The 18,635-nt window shown below is 39.1% G+C and overlaps 2 protein-coding genes across 2 annotated transcripts; one reads left to right on the forward strand and one right to left on the reverse strand.

The window, feature by feature from the left end:
• The first annotated feature begins 662 nt into the window (after positions 1–662).
• hspb8 (heat shock protein family B (small) member 8) lies at positions 663–12,694 on the forward strand. Its single transcript, XM_006803878.3, has 3 exons — positions 663–1,357; positions 5,028–5,091; positions 11,716–12,694. Exons 1-3 carry the CDS (start codon positions 913–915, stop codon positions 11,888–11,890), a joined length of 684 nt encoding a protein of 227 aa, XP_006803941.2. The 5' UTR covers positions 663–912; the 3' UTR covers positions 11,891–12,694.
• Positions 12,695–13,625: 931 nt separating this feature from the next.
• LOC102784198 (heat shock protein beta-1) lies at positions 13,626–15,807 on the reverse strand. Its single transcript, XM_087848768.1, has 5 exons — positions 15,329–15,807; positions 14,879–14,942; positions 14,547–14,667; positions 13,777–14,114; positions 13,626–13,701 (listed from the first exon to the last, which is right to left on the reverse strand). Exons 1-5 carry the CDS (start codon positions 15,681–15,683, stop codon positions 13,626–13,628), a joined length of 954 nt encoding a protein of 317 aa, XP_087704894.1. The 5' UTR covers positions 15,684–15,807.
• Between the last annotated feature and the right edge of the window lie 2,828 nt (positions 15,808–18,635).

Genomic DNA, 18,635 nt, shown 5'->3' on the forward strand with positions numbered 1-18,635 from the left:
AGCATATTTTTCATACTGTCACGTTTTATCTTGCGTCAGTGTGAACTCTACCTTGTAATGTCACCTTGAAATTGAATCGCCCCCTCTATGACCCCATGAAATTTCCTTTTGACTGTGTTCAGAAAAAGCTATATAAAATCGTGTTCTGAATGATGATGATTGCAGTCTTGTTTTACGTTCAAAAAGAAAGAAAAAAGCAATACGCTCGGATCAGTAAACAGATTTCATAATCACAAGTCGAGCTCTTAGCTCTTTTGTTTTATCCGTACCGTGACATCAGTGCGTTTGACGCGAAGCTCTGCGTTGCTTTCTATTAAAAAGTCTGTGAGTCACCAGGGAGCTCAAACTGCATGAGTGACATGTGGCCTCTGCAACTTAGTTTGGTAAAGAGTAGGCTTGGCCTTGATCAGCTGTTGCGCGCCCACTGTAAAAAAAAAATCGTCACATCAACAAGCCATATTTTCTTAACTTATGCCTGAACGCGCATGTGAATGCTAAAAAAAAATTCTAAAAAGCATAAATATTGCGAATAGAAAATCATTGTGTTTTGTTACAGTGTTTTTGTCTTGTGATTTTAAGATTTGGTATTACTACTTTAATGGATATTTTTTACAGCGCGCTTTCTCCAGTTCCTCCCAGCACTTTCCGGACACTTGTTCAGTGCAGACTCGTCTGCTACGAGGTATAAAATCAAGCGCCAGAAGAAATGAGATCAGTTCAAGAAACTCGGAGACCACTTCGAAGTTTGTCGTTGGATCAGCAGATGACTTATTGAGTAATGGTGATGTGCCTAACCCAAACAATATAAAGTTTTCCTCATAGAGAGAGAGAGTCACTTTTTATTGTTATTTTTTATTTTTTCATTTTGCACCAATACCAGAACTTCATTACTGGATTTGAACTCAAGTGGATATGGCAGAGGGAGACTTTTACACGACGGGAAACCGACAGAGGTTTCCCAGAGATCCATTTGGAGAATCGCCATTCATTGATCAGTCTCCATTCAGAGACCAGTCTCCTTTCAGGGATCAGTTAGCGTCTCGGTTTATGGAAGATGAATTTGGGATGCCACCTTTCCCCGATGATCTGTCGATGGACTGGCCGGGGTGGGCTCGTCCGGGCCGGCTAAGCACGCGTCTCAGCTCCTCGCCCTTTAGCAGCAGTTTACGCACAGGTTTTCCCCCGCGTCAGTCCACGGGAGGCCCCCAGCTATATACCAGCAGATACGGCGAGCCCTCCTCCCGGAATTCACCCACCACCACTTGTGGGGAACCCTGGAAAGTCTGCGTGAACGTCCACAGCTTCAAACCAGAAGAGTTGCACGTAAAAACGAGAGACGGATTTGTAGAAGTGTCAGGTGAGTTGGAGTATGATTGGAGAAATTAAAATTAGACGCTTTTCCTGGAAGAAGAAGTTCAATGAGGATAACAGCTTTAAATGGATCATTTAAAAAAAAAAACTTCTGGTAAAATTTGATGTCTCATCAATGACACGCTGATATCAAAATGCAGTATATCACTGTGGTAGTCAGTTCTATTTATATGACACATTTAATAACATGCTTCTAAATTCCTTTAGACTTGAATTAGCAGATCAAAACGTTATGTTTAAAGCCTATTATTAAATATAAATATCACAAATAGAGTGCCATGTACTTGTGAAAGCACATACACACCTGCCACTAGCAGCCTGAAGTAATACTGTCTTCTTTAAGAGAAATTAATATATTTTGTTTTTTCCATTATAACTTTCATTTCTTGTGTTGTATAGATGCTTACAGTTGAAGTACAGCAAATCATTCTTGCATGTTTAAAATGAAGTAAAAGCATGCATGTTCATCTACTAGTTTAACATTCCAGGGTTTCATGAGACTTTGCAAAGTGTTTTTATTTGTAAAGACAAAGCATCATGTAAAGTCATAATGCAACCAAATCAAAGAGAAAATCAGTATTCAGTTTAAAGAAAACTTAAAGACAGTATATCCGGAATTCCTTTTTGTAATCTGGTCATGAAATATCTGATCTTTCACTTCAGCACCATGACTGACACAGTACAGTGAAAAAGCCTCAGTGGTATAATATGGCCTCAGAATTAATGAGTCTCGATATGGAAGAGTGGGACAGATTTGGATGACTGGAACTTCAAGGCAGGCAGATCCTCAAGCTCAGACACCTGTTTTGGATTCTTGGAGAATCACTCCCACAGCCACCCGTGAGCTCAATTTAGATTTAAGGCAAGGCCATGACAACAGTCTCTGTTTACAATAAGAAGAGTTGCTCACTGTCACTAAACACCAGAGAGAGAATGTTCTGGAAATAGGGCTTCACTTTTACCCACAGTTCTCGGGTAGGTTGTGTCTCTGTTGTTGTCACGTTCCTCCTCAGTCACTGATTACTGGAGTGAGTTCTACAAATTGCTTCCTTAACTCAGTGTTTCAAGAGACAGCTGAATTCCAGGGATACCCAGGACTGAGAAGGCCACAGAGGACAGCGGCCCCACAGCTCCGAGGCTTTTTTTTTAAACACATTGTTGGTATGCCAGTTGGGTCATTCACTCAGCGCCATGTTGGGGCTGTCTGTCATGGTGACTCATCGTGATCAAGAAGTGTGACTGTGAATGTAATACAAGCAAGTTAGAGGTCTTCAGTACATGAATGAACTAGTCTTTTTAACATGTAAGCATGTTCAAAGTTTACTGAAAGAGGAGGCAAAGATTAAAAGAAGGACAAGCTGAACACAAATATTGTCTGGAAAAAGTACAGTGTAGCTGCATTTTAACGCAGATCTTTAGGGGTTTTTTTTATATTTGAGTTAAATTAGAATATCTGGTCTTAGAGACCCACACTGGTGGTCTGTAAAGTATCTCCAAGCAACTTTGCAGTCCATCAGATTCACTGAAACCTGAAATGCAACACATAAGGGAGAGATCGCGTGTCCCCAGCAAGAAAATGTCAGCACATGTGTTTTGTTCAAATGCCTAAAATTAGTTTCTATTTATATCTCCTTGTTGTTGGTTGCTCAAGAGAAGTTCAAGAGAAAAGAGATGAACATTGGCTTGTGAAGTCCCATAATTTAATCCAGATTTTTAGCATTTTACGATTATTGTTGGTGGCCGTATAAGTAAGTTACCGTACCTATATGATAGATTGGACGACTAAGTTGGTAAAAGATTCTTAATATTAATAATTATTAATTAATCCATAATATGTAGAACTTATTAAAAGGCTTTTCCCAATTTGAGATAATGTTAGCCTTATTTTATCTGCTAATTTGCCTGTTTTTGTTAGCAGGATGCTTTGCTGTATTAGTGCAAATAGTAACACACAAAAAATGTCACACACTAAAATGGGAAAACAGACTTTTTAGAGCATCTGTAGCCACATAGCAAGGCTTATCATTTTTCAGATACTTATATAAAAAATGCTGCAAAAGGCTTGTATTGGCTTGGCTGAAGCCTTGTAGACAGCGCCTAACTACAGTTCCCTCTGTTAGGATCCACCTATCAGTCAAAGTGGCCGTGCTTTTTATATTGCAAACTAAAAGACTTATTACAATTTAAATGAGTGAGTTACTGTATAATAAAATTAATGTTGCAAAGAGCTATGAAATCATAGCTCTAACTTTTACAGATTATACAGCAGTAAATTAAATCACCCATGCAAAGGACATTTGCTTATATTTCATGATTTGGAAGGCACGGAAAAAGTCTTTTTGATCAAATCTGCTCTAATGGAATATTAATATATGAGTATATGCTCAATAATACTTAATAAAGTAAACAAGAAATACACTAAACATACTGAAGAACCGAGACTAAAATGAATAATGTGAGAAACATTGTTAAATTGAGCTCTAAATTAGTACTGTGACCTGTGGTCTGATCTGCATTTGATTAGATTGGCAAACCTTAAACTACACACAATATGCATTGACCTTGACACAATAAAATTACCTCAGCACAGTCGATTCCTGCAACCAGCTCATAGAAAAGTCTAAATTACTGAGTTTTGTGTGTCTGCCAAGTTTACCTAATTTCTCCTCATGTTGCTAAGTTATGGCACTGAGTAATGGCTCGAAAAGTATAACGTCATTATCTTATCCTATTAGATGTTTCATGAAATTTCATCATAGGTAGCAGAAAAAGCTGTATCCTCTATCTGCAAATAAGAAAAGTACACCCAAGGTCTTGATGTTTGTATTGACAGAAAATCGTATCCGTTACATAAAAACACCACTCGCCTCCAAGAACATGATGTATTACACATCTGGAATCTATAATCTCTGTCGTAAGAAACACATAAATGAGGGCCTTGTTGGACTACTCCCCTGACTAAATCTTTAATCAGGGGACCGATTGTACTTCTTAAGTCAGGATGAAGTTTTCATAATAATCCCATGACCTCACTGCTGATCGTAGCTCACTACTTTCCAGAGCATCACATGTTCTAGCCTCGATCTCTGGAGTCCAGCACTTTGAGCAGCTAGAAACGTCACTGCAGGGGTATAGGATAGCACATAGTCGAGCCTGTCGAGTATACAAAGGGGTCGAGGGGTGGGGCAGGCCATGCTGCTGGCAGCGGCATTGACATTTAGCAGTCCAGGAGCAGCTGCTTGCTAAGGCTGACAAACAGAGTGGCCATAAACAGTGAAGGAGAAGATGGAAGAGGTGCTTTTTAGGGTTATATGTTCTCTCTAACATTAGTCTCTCTGCTGGGGAATCATTTTAGGAAACAGCTAAAGAGGAAGAAAGAGAAATCATGTAAACAAGTTCATTGCAATCACAAAGCAAACATTCTGGAAGGAATGAGCAATGGAAAACTGCACGATGTGTGCCAAGCTTTGAGCTCAGTTATATCAACACCTTTTTTTAAATTTACACCATACGCATAGGTGATGGGTGGACTCTTTACGAGCTGTGTCCATTTGAACTGGTGACAGAGACATTTATAATGCGTGACCTTGCCTAATCATTGCGCAACGTCAAACTACATCATTTCTGAAGTTGTGTTCACTCCTTTTTCCAAACAGGAAAGCACGAAGAGAAACAGGAAGAAGGTGGAATAGTGACAAAGAATTTCACAAAGAAGATACAGTAAGTATAATTCTTAAGTTGCACCAGTATCATTTTGTTTTCCTGTGCTGGTGCTCATAATGGATGAAAAAGGCTCCAGTTTTAATTATATATGGCCACATACTAGTGCATGTCATAAAATGTAAATATTACATATATACAGAGAACTCTCCTGACCTGAACCCCAGATTTTTATCTTAGAAATAATTCTAATAATTTGAGATATGGATTTCTGATTTTCAGGAGCTATAAACTGGAATCATCTAAATGAAAATAAAAAGCATTTTGAATTATTTCACAACAAATAATGACCATAGAATATGTGAAAGTGAAATGCATTGCATTTTCGACATTATACTTACTAATACAGCCCAGTGCAATGTTAACAGCAGAGCTGTTTGTTGTCAGCTGTTATGATTATGGGACAATTTTCTCTAATGACTTTGGACAAATAGAATTATTAGCATAGCGATGTTTTTGTACCTTTCTGCAATTTACTGTGTAAATTAAGCTCTCTGTTTTATAATGTAAGAAATAGCTGTTGTTGTGGATTGGCATTGTGTAAATAAGCTTGAAATGAAACTTGAATGAAACAAATCAATTGCAAAGATAGGGTGGTCAGTAACCAGAGGACAAAATAATAGGACAAAACTCTTGTACGCAAAATATTTTTTTCTGGCTTTCACTTATTTACATATTACAGTCACTCCTTGAATGAACCACTGACAGCTCAAACACAAGAAGGAAGCACAAAAATCGAATAGTTTTAAACGAAACGTTACGCTCACTTCCAATTCCACACGAGGGAGAACCAAGCCCAGGATATAATCCAAAGTACAAAATCAAATCTTCAATCCAAAAACAGGCATCATGCAAAATGGAGCAGGCAGCAAGACAAACAGTATTGTAGATCAGTCAAAAGTCAAAGTCCAAAAACAGAAGGCTGGGCACAAAGAAACAAGAGAAATCTCAGGAAGACTAAGACACTAAAAGTTAAGACCTATTATCTGGAACAATCTGACAACTTCATCTGCATTTATGCACACGGATGAGACTATTTACTGGCTGAACACATGCGTGGCACAAAAAGGGTGTGAAGAAGACAGCATGGCAGTGGAACTAACTGGCAACCAGAAATTTCAAAATATAAATAGAATAGAATAGAATTCAACTTTATTGTCATTGCACATGCACAGGTACAGGGCAACGAAATGCAGAAAAGGAAATAACAAATACAGCACAGGTGACACTAACACAAGGAGGGATACTACGTAGAGAAAGCAAAAGTGACAGCAAGAGACAAGTATCAATGATTCCAAAATAAAACAGGAAATAATTAAACAGAAACTCCACATTTTATATTTACCATTTAGTGGGGGTAAGTTCCGCTCCCCCAGTTCATTTCCCTTTAAAGTAACCTGCCTTTAAGCCATTTTTCTTCTGATTGGCTGCACCTCATTTACCGCAGGATTGAACAGGAGGTGAGTGGGGCTTCTGTGCTCACAGTCAGAGCTGCATTCCTCAGATAAATATTTATTACAGATTGTGTTGCATAAAACACAGCCAGGACTTTACAGCAGGAGCTGGAGCTTTTTCTTCTTAGGGATTACCTGTGATCTCATCTTTGGATATATTTAATAAGAACAGATTGTAACAGTGTGAAGAACATAAAAATAAAGAAAAGCAGAACTGGTGCTCTTTAGAGCCACAAGCTACTTATTCATCAGATTTCTGACCCTGAAGCTCCCTAATGCTGATTTCTGAAAAAAAGATAAAGCCTCCTTTCCTTCAGAAATCTGTGGAAAGCGCCTCAGTATTACTTGACTGTGCCAGGTTTAACTGGGATTGAAACATTGTTCTATAAACACCACAAAACTACAGCCAGAAAGATAACGCATAGTTGGCTCATAGAAAAAAAAAAGATAGAAGGTAATTTAGTATTAAATATTAGCTTGTACTAAAGTTTTATCCCAACTTTCTGTCTTCTTTGGTACTTTTGTCCCTCTTCTGCACTTTTATTTCTACATTTTCTCTAATTACAGATTTGAAAATGAACCACCTTATGTATATAAAGTTATGGGCGACATGTCTTAATGTCACTTAATGTCTTAAGTGTACTCCGCCTCTGCCTATAACAGCTAAATTGGACAAATGGTTGAGAACATGATAGTTAGCTTGCTTGCTTGCATGGTTTTCATATTAAATAGTCCATTACAGCAGAGATCTTCATGTAGTTTGAGAATGATGGAGAAAAATGCCTTTAATCAATGAGAACTAATTGGAGGGAGATAAGCCGAAGAAATGCTCGACCAATGTTATACGAAGTTCATAAGTGGAGGAGTATGTAGATACATGCAGAAGTATTCGCTTGTTGAACAACATGAAAGCATCCTGCATGTATAAGTGAATGTTTTACCTGTCAAGGTGAATTCTGCATTCCTCGTTTTAAATGTTATGTTGAACTCTCCAGTCAAAACACCAAACATGACTAGAATCCTAAAGTAGGTTTTACATAGACAAAGCAGCATCAGTGCGAAGCAGGAGTCTCTTACAGAGAGTATTCATATGGTAACTAATCCAACCCAAATGAGCAACACAATAGTTTCCACATGCTGCCTGCCTCTAAGCCTTTGCCCATTTAATTGGGCAGTGGAAAGACTTCAAACGGAAGCGATAATCGTCAGTGCGAATCACCATCTCACTGGCACGTCAGTCCAGTTCTACTAATTTCATACTGGCTAATTAATAAGCAGGTGCTCGAGCCCCTCACTGTTCATATCACAATGTTTTTAATTGGAATGCCTTCAGATCACACCTGGGCTCCTCAGCTGAATATACGGGACAGGCTGACTATACAGAGAACAGGAGTGACTGGTGGTGTCAATGGGTCAAATATAAATAACTGTCCTCGATACACAAATACACGGGCTATATGAGAATGAAAAGGAGGAAGAGAGAGAGTTAGCATGGTAGACACATTCTTCTGTCTCGAGATTTGATTGGTTGATGATGTCACTTGAAGTGCTACAACCTTCTTATTTTGGCTCTTCTCGTACATATGCTGTGTTTAGTGGCACTAAAGTTTTGTGTGGATTATTATGATTTTTACAGCGGGTAAGCCAATTGTAACTATTCTTTATATTTAACATCCTTGTCTGCAAAGTAGGTAGTAACTAAACCTTTCTTTCTGTATAATGTAAGATAAAGGTGCAAAATGCAGATATTTATTTGCCCGCTGCTTCTGTTTGCACTCCAATTTGAAAAATTCAGAGCAAAAAATGTTTGTTTTTGGGTTTTTTTTGTTTTTTTTTAAATCTTGCTTTGTTAAGAGAAAAAAGGTATCTCACACCTAAAGTCTTTTGTAATAATAATAATAACTTCGAAGAAGTTGCACCAAGAAGCAGTTTAGCTCCTCCCAAAATAATAATAATACAGCTGACAGAAAGATTTTGGGGCTACCTTAAAACTTTGCCATGAATTTATGCAGTTTGGACTACATGGATGGGATACATGGAAGGCTAGACATTCCAGATGTCAATGGGCTCACTTTCTGTTTGGCAGAAACTTGGCATTGATTTCTATTGTCCCAAATTTCTATACCCCCAAAAAATCTAATGCCATCTGAGACTTAGTCTGAAGACCAAATGTGCCCGTTTTTCACAAAGATTGAGAAAAGAATTTGACCTGTAAAAAAGAATTTTCCATTAAATTAAAATGGCAGAAAGTCAAGTCTTTTGCTTAAAAAAATTCCATCTTCTTTTGAAATTGTATAAATGCACTTTTAACTTTGATGGCGTTGGAGTGTTTGAGATGCAGACAAAAAAAACAGAGGATTGGTCTCAATCACATTACACAAGTTTTGATTCAAGGGGCTATAGAGTCCAATGGCAAGAGAAAAAGATGAGTATGCGTATTGTTTCAACCCTCAGGATGTAGCGACATGTACACAAATGAATTAAGCCAAGTTTTACAATTATTAAGACAAGGATTTAGAAGGAACAGAAACCCCCACGGAGTCTGCTGGCTGAGGGAAATTGAGATAGTCGGAGGGTTTGCTTTTTTAATGCTTATCAGGTGACACTGAGGAACAGTTGCTTGTTGCTTGGGCTTGTGAAACAAAAAGGCATTCAGATGTAACAATAAGAAAAGATACAAAGATTGCAGGAGTTTTGCTTCTTGGTCCTCAATTGTGACACAAAACACTGGAAACAAAAAAAAACTAGTAAATGTTACATGAGACAGCTGCGGTGAATAAATGCAAGACGTTAATACAGTATAGGGCATAACACATGTTCTCGATAAATAAGTGACTAGACAGCTTAGCTTAAGCTGACTGAGAACTCAAGGGTGACTTCTTCTGCTCTCCAAACTGAGAAATTTGTAAGTTATTAACTAAAAATGTTGTTAAATCAGCCCTGGGGACAAAGATAACGTTTGAACCTCGGGTCATGTAGCTCAGCTGCAAAACAACAACCTTGCTTTGTTTGTCTGTGAAAGTGTGAATGTTTTGTTATTCGGTAATCTCTTTTTTTCCTGTTTGCTTCTAATCTCAAAAGACAAATAATACTGCTAGGCTGACTTAGCTGAAATGTGTAGTGTGTGGGATGGAGGAAAGGGTTATATGTGCTACACACACACACCTCATGAACGCCCACGCTCACTGTGCCAGGTCTCACTCGTCTCTCCGAATCTCTGCAGGGGGGGGAAGCATATTGCCTGGTTTTTTTGGCAGCTTTACAGAATCAATGCTTGAGATAAACTGTACTCTTGCCAAAGTTAAATAAACTCCCCGAGCTGGAAAGATAAGGTTTCTGCTGGAGTCCCACGTAATGGACCAACTGAGTTATTTGACTTTGTCAGAAGGGGCAAAGATACATTTAAAATTATTAAAATTATTCAAGGTTGCACACTTAATACTGGCTTACACAAACCTTTCTGAAATCCTTTTTGAATTATTACCTGAATTAGAGGGAGCTGACAGGCCCAAGATCCACTTTTTTTAAGAATATGCTGAATGAAAATGTTTGACATGAGTGTTGATATCATCTTGTACACACACAGCATGCAACATAAGTTCTGTTTGTCTTTAAACCTCTGAGTCTCTGTTTGCTGTCCCCGCTGACTCCACGTTCCCTTTCCCCTTGCACTTTTATCTCTTTATACCAATTGTTTGTCTTCTAAATCGAAATTGGATTTAGTATAATTCCACCACAGGATACTGTATTATGATATTCATGTTATTGTCTGCTTATATTCATCTGTTCCATTTTTCTATTGGCAACCCTGGAGTTTTGTGTTTTCGTGCCTGGTCTCGTTTTTGGTTTTCTGGCGTTGCTACTTATGGGTTAGTGAGCTCAAGCTTGAGAGTTGTTATTAAAAGGTAACTTTAAAGCTCAGTGACACACTGAGCTGCGTATATTAATAGATGTGACTTGACCTCTCAGCCTGTGTGCGTCTGTGAGGTTCCTGAGTGTATTCTGACTTGTATTTCACAGTGGAGTGGTAAGTCAGTGGAGGGTCCTCTCTAATTAAATGGAGGGGAGGGCCACAAGTCTCATCCTCTGAACATACCAGTCTCGTGTTTATATTAACTCCCTGAAACACTTGGCTGCCCGCACGGAAACCCTCCAATAACCATATTTGGCCACGCTGACATAGAACAGAGATCACCCCCAACCCCCAGTTTTCAGAGTACCTTCAGTCAAAAATGAGCTGCCTATTTTCTTTTTTTCTTTACAATAGGATTTAAATAACTTACTTACCAAGCGTGAATGTTGTTTTAAGCTGATGAGAATACTATCATTCTACATGAATATGAAGTTTTAAACAATGACATCCTTGCACATAGTAACTCGGGCTTATTTTCCCCTCAACACTTTCTATCCTCCTGCAGGTTTTGGAAACCAATTATCCCACTCTACTTTGGAAAATCTAACATTTTCTGTATGAGAGGTGTCAAAAAATAAAGCAAACAGCCAGGAGAAAAAAAAAACGCTTGACACAAAATCAGCTGTTACCTGGATGTGAGCTGCAGATTAGGAAAGTATACACAGTCAGAAATTTACAGGTGTTAAAATTCTGCAGACAGACTCGAGTAAGGCAGTCTCATTAACTGATATCGAAGCTTCGTTTTGTGGGAACGCTACACCTGGATCGAGTGTGTGTGTGTGTGTTTGTTTTCCTCTCTGTGACAGAGATGGGGGATTTTTTGAAGAATATCTTCTTTTTGAAGGGAGATTTCTCCTGTTTCTTTTTGTGAGTTAGAATAAAAGCTACCCAAGGTGCACAGGGTGACTCATTTCAAGTCATTTTTTGTCTCACCTAGATATAAAGTGCCAAAATAATTCGACTGAGGGTTGTTTAGGAGTTTTGATTAACTATCAATAAAAACCTCCAGCATTCAACACTACTCGTTCTTCCACAAGGAAATCTCACATTAGAGTTTTGTATGACCTCCAAGTAGGAAGTGAATTCTTTCTCTAGGCTGTTTCTCATCATTGCTCTTCTCAGTTTTCTCCGACGCACACTTAAAAACACACTGAACACACACAACAGTGTAAAAATGATCCTGACCAAGTAAACTTCTTCTAATGAATTACATTAAAACAATCGAACTATACTTTCTCTTCTCTTCTGTCTCATCAGGATCCCCACAGACGTGGACCCCCTGACAGTCTTCGCCTCTTTGTCTCCTGAGGGCGTCCTCATCATCGAAGCTCGGCAGACACCTCCATATTACCTTTTCAGCGACGAGGGATCCCAAGGTGGTGAAAAGCAGGAGGTGGAAGCCTCCAAGCCCCAGATGGCTCCTATGGTCTAAACACATCATTCTGGACAATCAGTTACCAGTTTGATGTGAAATGTGTTGCCTCTAGCTTCATGTTGTTTGACACCTGGAGGTATTTGATGTCCAGATTAAAGTTAAACCAGGCATTTGTTTTTTTTCTGTTGGAAAATCTATTTTTACAAGCTCAGACAATGATGAAAAGCTTCATTTTCCCATTAACAAATAGATGCTTATGAATTTTCCAGAATAGTCCCTTTTTTAAGTAATTAACAGGTGTAATTATGAAATAATTTGGCTGTTTCTTTTCAGGTAGAGAATTTGCCCATGGCAGAGTTTTTAATAAAAATTGTAGAAGGCCAAATGTGACTGCTTTTTGATTTCCTTTGTGTCTGCCTCAATTCAATTTGTAAAACTTTAGAATCAAAGAAAATCATATAAAAGGGAAGTTTTAAGTGTAGCAGCCTTTCCAGCATATATTTTTGTTCTTTTGTTTGCCTTTCCTTCCTTCAGTTTCTATAGGTTTTTTTTATTTAACATGATGTCATTGAAATTGACAAGAAATAAAGGTAATATTATATTTCTGTGTATCCAGAGGGTGAATTTTCTGCATTAATGCACACAATATATAATATTATTTCACAGCGCATTGTAAATATAATAGTGCCAATTCATTATAAATCTTAATCTGAAATGTTCTGCATTTTGCAATATGGTTTGAAATTTTCTTTTCTATTTGAGCATTAAGGATGATGGCTGCGTGATTGTTGGAGAGGACAGACTGCCTTCTTTTCTGTTGATGTCTTTGTATTGACTGATGCAATAAACACGTCCAGCCAATCGCCCAGTGTGTCTTAACATCTGTGTCTTACATTGAGAACTGTGCCACTCGAGGGACCCGTTCCAGGGCTCCGGAGAGCCTGTGGTGTTATTGTTGGATAAAAGAAGGAATTGGGCAGCAGATTAGCGGAGGGCTTAGTGCTGGGTGAGACTGGCATCGCTGTGTGCTGCAGAATGGGCTGAACTCATTGAGGCAGCCCTGCCAGAGCCTTTGAATGCGAGTGTAAAAAAAAAAAAAAAAAAAAAGACTGGGGCCGTTCCATTGCCCGTTGTGTGATGCAAAATAATGTAATCTTCCCTGTGCATTGGAATCAAGAGGGATGATTGGTTTGAATTGAAAAAGTTTCCAATCTGGAGTCACGCGGTGGAAACAACAAAAGGCTTGGACTGTTTCGGCTTTCCAAAGTCACCGCTGTGTGCGATGTGTAAGCTCACATGAAGTGTTGCATTTATTGGTATTATAATCATGGACTTCAATTATGCTGTTGCCATGGCAGCAGCAATACTGGAGTCACACCAGTTTTTTTTTTTTTTCCCCCTTAGGCAAGTAATTCACATTGAACTGACTAATGCACAGCTGTGCAAACATATAGCACCTGATTAGTGTCAAAACCACTTTGCTGAAACAGCTTGATAACATAGTTTCAGAGGTAATTGTGAATATGATTCTTACAAATGTGATTCTTTGTTGCTGATAAACAGTTTCAAAATCACACATAACAACACATTTTATAATTGTGAGAACATAAAACCAATTAAGACATTAATAACATGACACACAGCATATTATTTATGGTTTTCACATACTAGTGCTTTATTGGAGCTCCACCGATAGCGAGGCTGTTATATCTAATGACTACAATGCATCTGTGAGACTAAGCAAGGCAAGCAGTGCTGGCTGTTTCATTACTTTATCAGCATTATATTGTTTTTATTCAGTGATCTCTTGCTGTATATTTGATGCTTCCAATTCCTGGCTCTGGACCTGTTCCCCAGGCTTAGTTATGTTCTCAGCGGCCTCCCGTGAGCTCGCCATCACCTGGAGCTCTTCATCCACGACTGGCCTTTGGAGTTCTGGCTGTCTAGATGTGTCTGTGTCTGGGCCTTCTTGGCTTTCCACTGTTTCCGGCTTTGTCGAAGAATCTTGAAGGCTGTCTGTGCTTTCGTCACCTGCAGGCACTGAGGAGGGGGAATCTCCAGCTGGCTTTTCATGGGTCTCCTCCTCTGTTTCCGTCCTCTCATCATGCTGCTGAAGCCCGACTGTGGCACCTTCAGGTTGGGCCTGATCTCTATGGACTTCTAATGAAGAGCCTTCCCCGTGATCCTCTGAGGAAGCAAACTCTGGGTGGTCTGGTGCTCTCCTGCTCTCTTCTTCTTTCTCATCTTTTTCCTCCGGTTCTCCATTATCCTCTATTACCACCTGCATTTATGCATAAATATGTAAAAAAAAAACAAAAAAAAACAACTAAATACCAGCAAAATCAAGACAGTTATTAAACTGGACACAATATGAAAAGATTGTTAGGAAACTGTCTATAAAAATCTGTATTTTAAAGGAACCGTTTCTTAGGAGCAAATCGAAAAGATCAATACCTCTCTGATGTCTGCGTGGTAAATATTGTACTGTTGTCACGTTTTGTGGCTCATCTACAAAAAAATAGTACATCAGATAATTTCTGAAATGTTGAATTTCTCCACATCTGTCTGCATCCTAATCTGACTAAGCCACCCACTCGCTCTAGCATTGTGAATTACATGTGCCAGACAAATATGTCAGTGGTACTGATCTTTTCTTCCACCCCTTGGCAAGTTATCAAAATGTATAGTATTTCTTTAACCAAGTTATTAGCACCTTTATGGGAATGGGGATTGTAGCAGGGACAGACGTTTCGGAAACTGGAGCTTCCACGTTCAGGAAACCATCCACAGAAAATGTGGATGAGATTTTGGTAGCATCCATCTCCACTGGGAGCCTGATAATGACACAACCAGGTTTACAGAGGCATGACATACAAAGCGTAAATACTGAAACAGATGTACCTAATATCTAAATGTTCAGTTCAGCAAACATTTGTTGAAAAAATACCATCAGTGCTGCATGCTTGGCTGCTGACTAATGTTTAAAATGGCTTAAACTGCATATTTCATCATCTGCAGGTTATTGTCAGTGTTTACTTTGCATACCTGTACTTCCTTGTAAAACATCTGGCAATGAATCCGTGCTCGTCTGGCCTCTCCTCGTGCTTCCCTGGGGACGGATTACCATTTATGGGGAAGAATGCGAGGACACACAGAGGAATCGAGCAACATAGAGAAACCACTCAACACAGAAATTAATTTCTGCCACAGAGCAGTGATTTTAATTTCCCCAAGCACATTATTTAAGCAGCTTTATAATTTTGTTACATTCAGCTTTTTTCCATCAGTGTTTCATTTTAAGGATTTTTTTTCCCCGTGAACCATAAGAAAAGTCTTTTTAAATAACTCTTTGAGATAATATTTGATAGCTAGATAAGATCTCTAATACTTCATTAAGACCCGAGACTATCCTGTGTGTAAAAGCAATTAGCAATGTTAATAAAGTGAACTCTTCAAGCTGTTCAATTAACAGAGATGTAAGCCAATGTTTTATACCTCTGACTTCCAGGAATCCATCTCTGATGCTGAGAGAAATCTCTGAGGGGGAGAAGTGAGCCACATCCATGATGACCCTCCACTTACTAATCGTCTGGCTTGGATGATGCATCGACCCAGAGATGTAGGGCGCAAACAGCGGAGCGGGTATGTACCCTGGCCAGGAGCAGGCTGCCAAACTCCTCTGCAACCAGTCCACATCCATCCAGCGAGCATCCCCTGACTCCAGGAAAGATGGCAGGCCAGCATCCCGACTGAAAAGCTGGCTCAAATGCCACCACTTTCTCAAGGGGTACCAAGGGGCACCCCTGCTGTACTCCCCACACGATGTGTCTGCTTTGGCCTGTTCGCTCATATTTTGAGAAATGAAAGAAGATTTTAAAAAGGACACAGCAGATTTCTTCTGATAATAGTTAGCCAGTAAATTATGAACTCCTGAGGCTAAATCAATGAAATTCCAGCAATTAAAATCTACTTAAAGGACAAGGAAAGGATAAAAGCAAAGCGTGATGAGACAGAAAACTCAGAGGGGGTTTATATAGCGCTCCTATCCGTTTTAGCACTTATTAAGCACTCATGTGATCCCATGAGAAGGCTACATCGGCATGGGGTGATGCGTGTGAAGACGTGGCTGCTACCTTTTGCTGGCCTGAACAAGGCTGCAGACTAATTAGTTATATTTATAACTTGTGTAGACAGGATGGCAAATAGGCAGAAGCAGGCTATGGCTGGTTTGTGTTTGAAATGTTACATGTGTCGCCTGAAGACTGTTCCTCTCACATCCCTGTGAACTCTATTTTGTCAGCAGTGACTGGACTCCTCAGTCTTGTCATGAGCCAGTCATAATTCTCCTGTATTTTTACCCTCGAAGGACATGCAGTGGTGACAGTTTGTCTCGGTGAGAAGACAGAAGAAGACAAAATTGCTCCTTTTTGCTGTTATTTTAAATGTTTCAGTGGCATATGTGTGTGTATCCAGTTTACAAAGCTCCTTTTCATTCCATTTTTCTTTTCCCCAACACTTTCAGAATGATTATCATTGTTCCCGCTTTTATCAAGTGTGACAGACACATCACTGCTTCATTTTTAGAACCGTGTGCCCTGAGATCTTGGCGTAATGTCCACTGGACCACAAAGCAAATTGAACAGATGTTTCTGACACTTCGTGTGATGCCTCACCCACAGATTCTGTCTGCGGGATACGCTGTGAGAGGTTAAATTGGGATTCTTGCCTGCTGCTGCTGGAGTTGCCTGAAAAATTGGTTCCTTTGTTTCAAACATCATTAAAGATTTCCATCTCTGCTGAAAGAAGGACACACAGACTGATGGTGCAATAGGGTGTTCGTACTCTTCGTTAAACTAGCTGGGGTGGGAGTGATAAGAAATTTAACAGATATGTGGAAAGAACAAAGCAGGGTGACTACAATTTTTAGGACTTGTTAGAATTATTTTTATATATTTCCTTTTTTTTGTGGGTATTATTTAATGGAGGTTCCGTTGTGTTAGTTTAAAGAAAACATTTAACAGCAAAATACCAAATTATATTCTCAGTTGTGAGGTTTTTTGTTTGTGATAGTGTGTCTGCCTTTTTTGTGCATGTGTAGAGTATTTTTTTCTTTCCTGGACAAATATATTATCGGTCAATATGTGGGCTTGCAGCTGTACATAAACACTTGCTAGCCAAGCAGGTTTCAGCAAAACACCAGCAGCTAATTTTCCTGATTACTTCCTCCTCTGCACTTCCTCTGGTTGTTAATTACTGGCAGAGGTTCAAGTGGCTCCTGTTCATGTCTTTTCTGTTTTCCAACCTTTTTTTTTTTGTATATGTCTAAAATAAATAATTGGACTCAGGGAAAGAGTGTAATCTTTCATATTCAGCATGTTAAGATTCAAGGTTAAGCTCAAGAGCTGTTAATATGGAAGCTATAAGGTATAAAAAGGTAGGTTAGTGACCTGATTGTTCTTAGATGAAAAATTTCTTTTGATTTCCCAACCACATTCTGGTTAATTAATGTTGAGTGATCTCATTCAGAGGGCTGATTTAATAAAATATTCTCAAACGTCTTGATCACTACAGCCAGTATAATCACAAAACTGAGCGGTGATTCCCTATGAACTCTGATAAAAACAAAGAAAGCAGAAGTATTTGCAGTCGGTAAATTGACAGCAATCTGTGAATAATATGTCTTTTTCATGACAGGTACTATACTGGTGGTGAGGCACATTCAGAAACTGGAAGGTAATTTATTTTAAAAGGTAAAAAAATTATATTAGTCTACACTACTTTTCCACAAAATAAAAAAGGTAAGAAGCAAAAATCAGAGGAACGGAAGAAAGATTTGTCACAATCCTGGGTCATTTGACCCAGCGTTTTGAGTTTAATATATTTTGATGTTTATGTTTAAGTTCATTAGCTCAGCGGTTCCCAACCCCCGGGCCACGGACTGGTACCGGTCCGTGAGTCGTTTGGTACCAGGCCATGAGAGTGGAGGCTAAGGAGTGAAATTTATGGTTTTCAGGGTTTTTATCGTGAACTCGGTTTCCCTGGGTCTTTTCCCGTGTTGTAGTCATGTGTCTTATTTTGAAAGAAATATTTATGCTTCACCATAGCGACCAGAGAACATTAAGGGGCAGAGAGGAGGATGTTACTCTCAATGTTGTTGCTGCATTTCAGGAGGACGCTGCTAATAAAGTTACACAATAACACACTGAATTTGCATTAATTATTATATTTACAAAATACCACCGTTTTTGTCTTGGTCGTATCATTTTATTTTGTCGTATTTGTCCCCGACACCTTGAAGGCCGGTCCGTAAAAATATTGTCTGACATTAAACTAGTCCATGGCACAAAAAAGGTTGGGGACCGCTGCATTAGCTTATCTAAGTTCATTTCTAGTTTGCCTGTGTTGCCCTGTTACAGTTCATTGTTTCTTAGATTCCCCTTGTTTAAGTTTCCCTCGCCCTTCATGTGTTTCATGTCTGCGTGTCTTATCTTGTCAAGCTCGTGTTGTCATGTCCAGGTCTCCTAATGTTTCCTGTTTTATTTTGCAGAGGTCTGGTGTCCCATGTTCATTGCGTTTGGTTTCACTTCCCCTGTGGCGTCATTATGTTCATTCTAATCAGCTGTTTCCCCGTGTGTTTCCACTCCCCCTGATCACCTTCTGTGCATTTAGTCTGTGTGTTTTCATTCATTGCTTCTCAGGCTGCCTGTTGAGTTCTCCTCATCTTTCCAGGTTTTTCCATGTTCAGGTTTTTATCATCGTCAAGGTTTTGTTCTTTGTCTGTTGTGTTTAGCATTTAGTTTTT

Source organism: Neolamprologus brichardi, chromosome 12 (genome assembly GCF_056152115.1).
Source record: "Neolamprologus brichardi isolate AB-2024 chromosome 12, ASM5615211v1, whole genome shotgun sequence".
In the NCBI taxonomy this organism is placed as follows: domain Eukaryota; kingdom Metazoa; phylum Chordata; class Actinopteri; order Cichliformes; family Cichlidae; genus Neolamprologus; species Neolamprologus brichardi.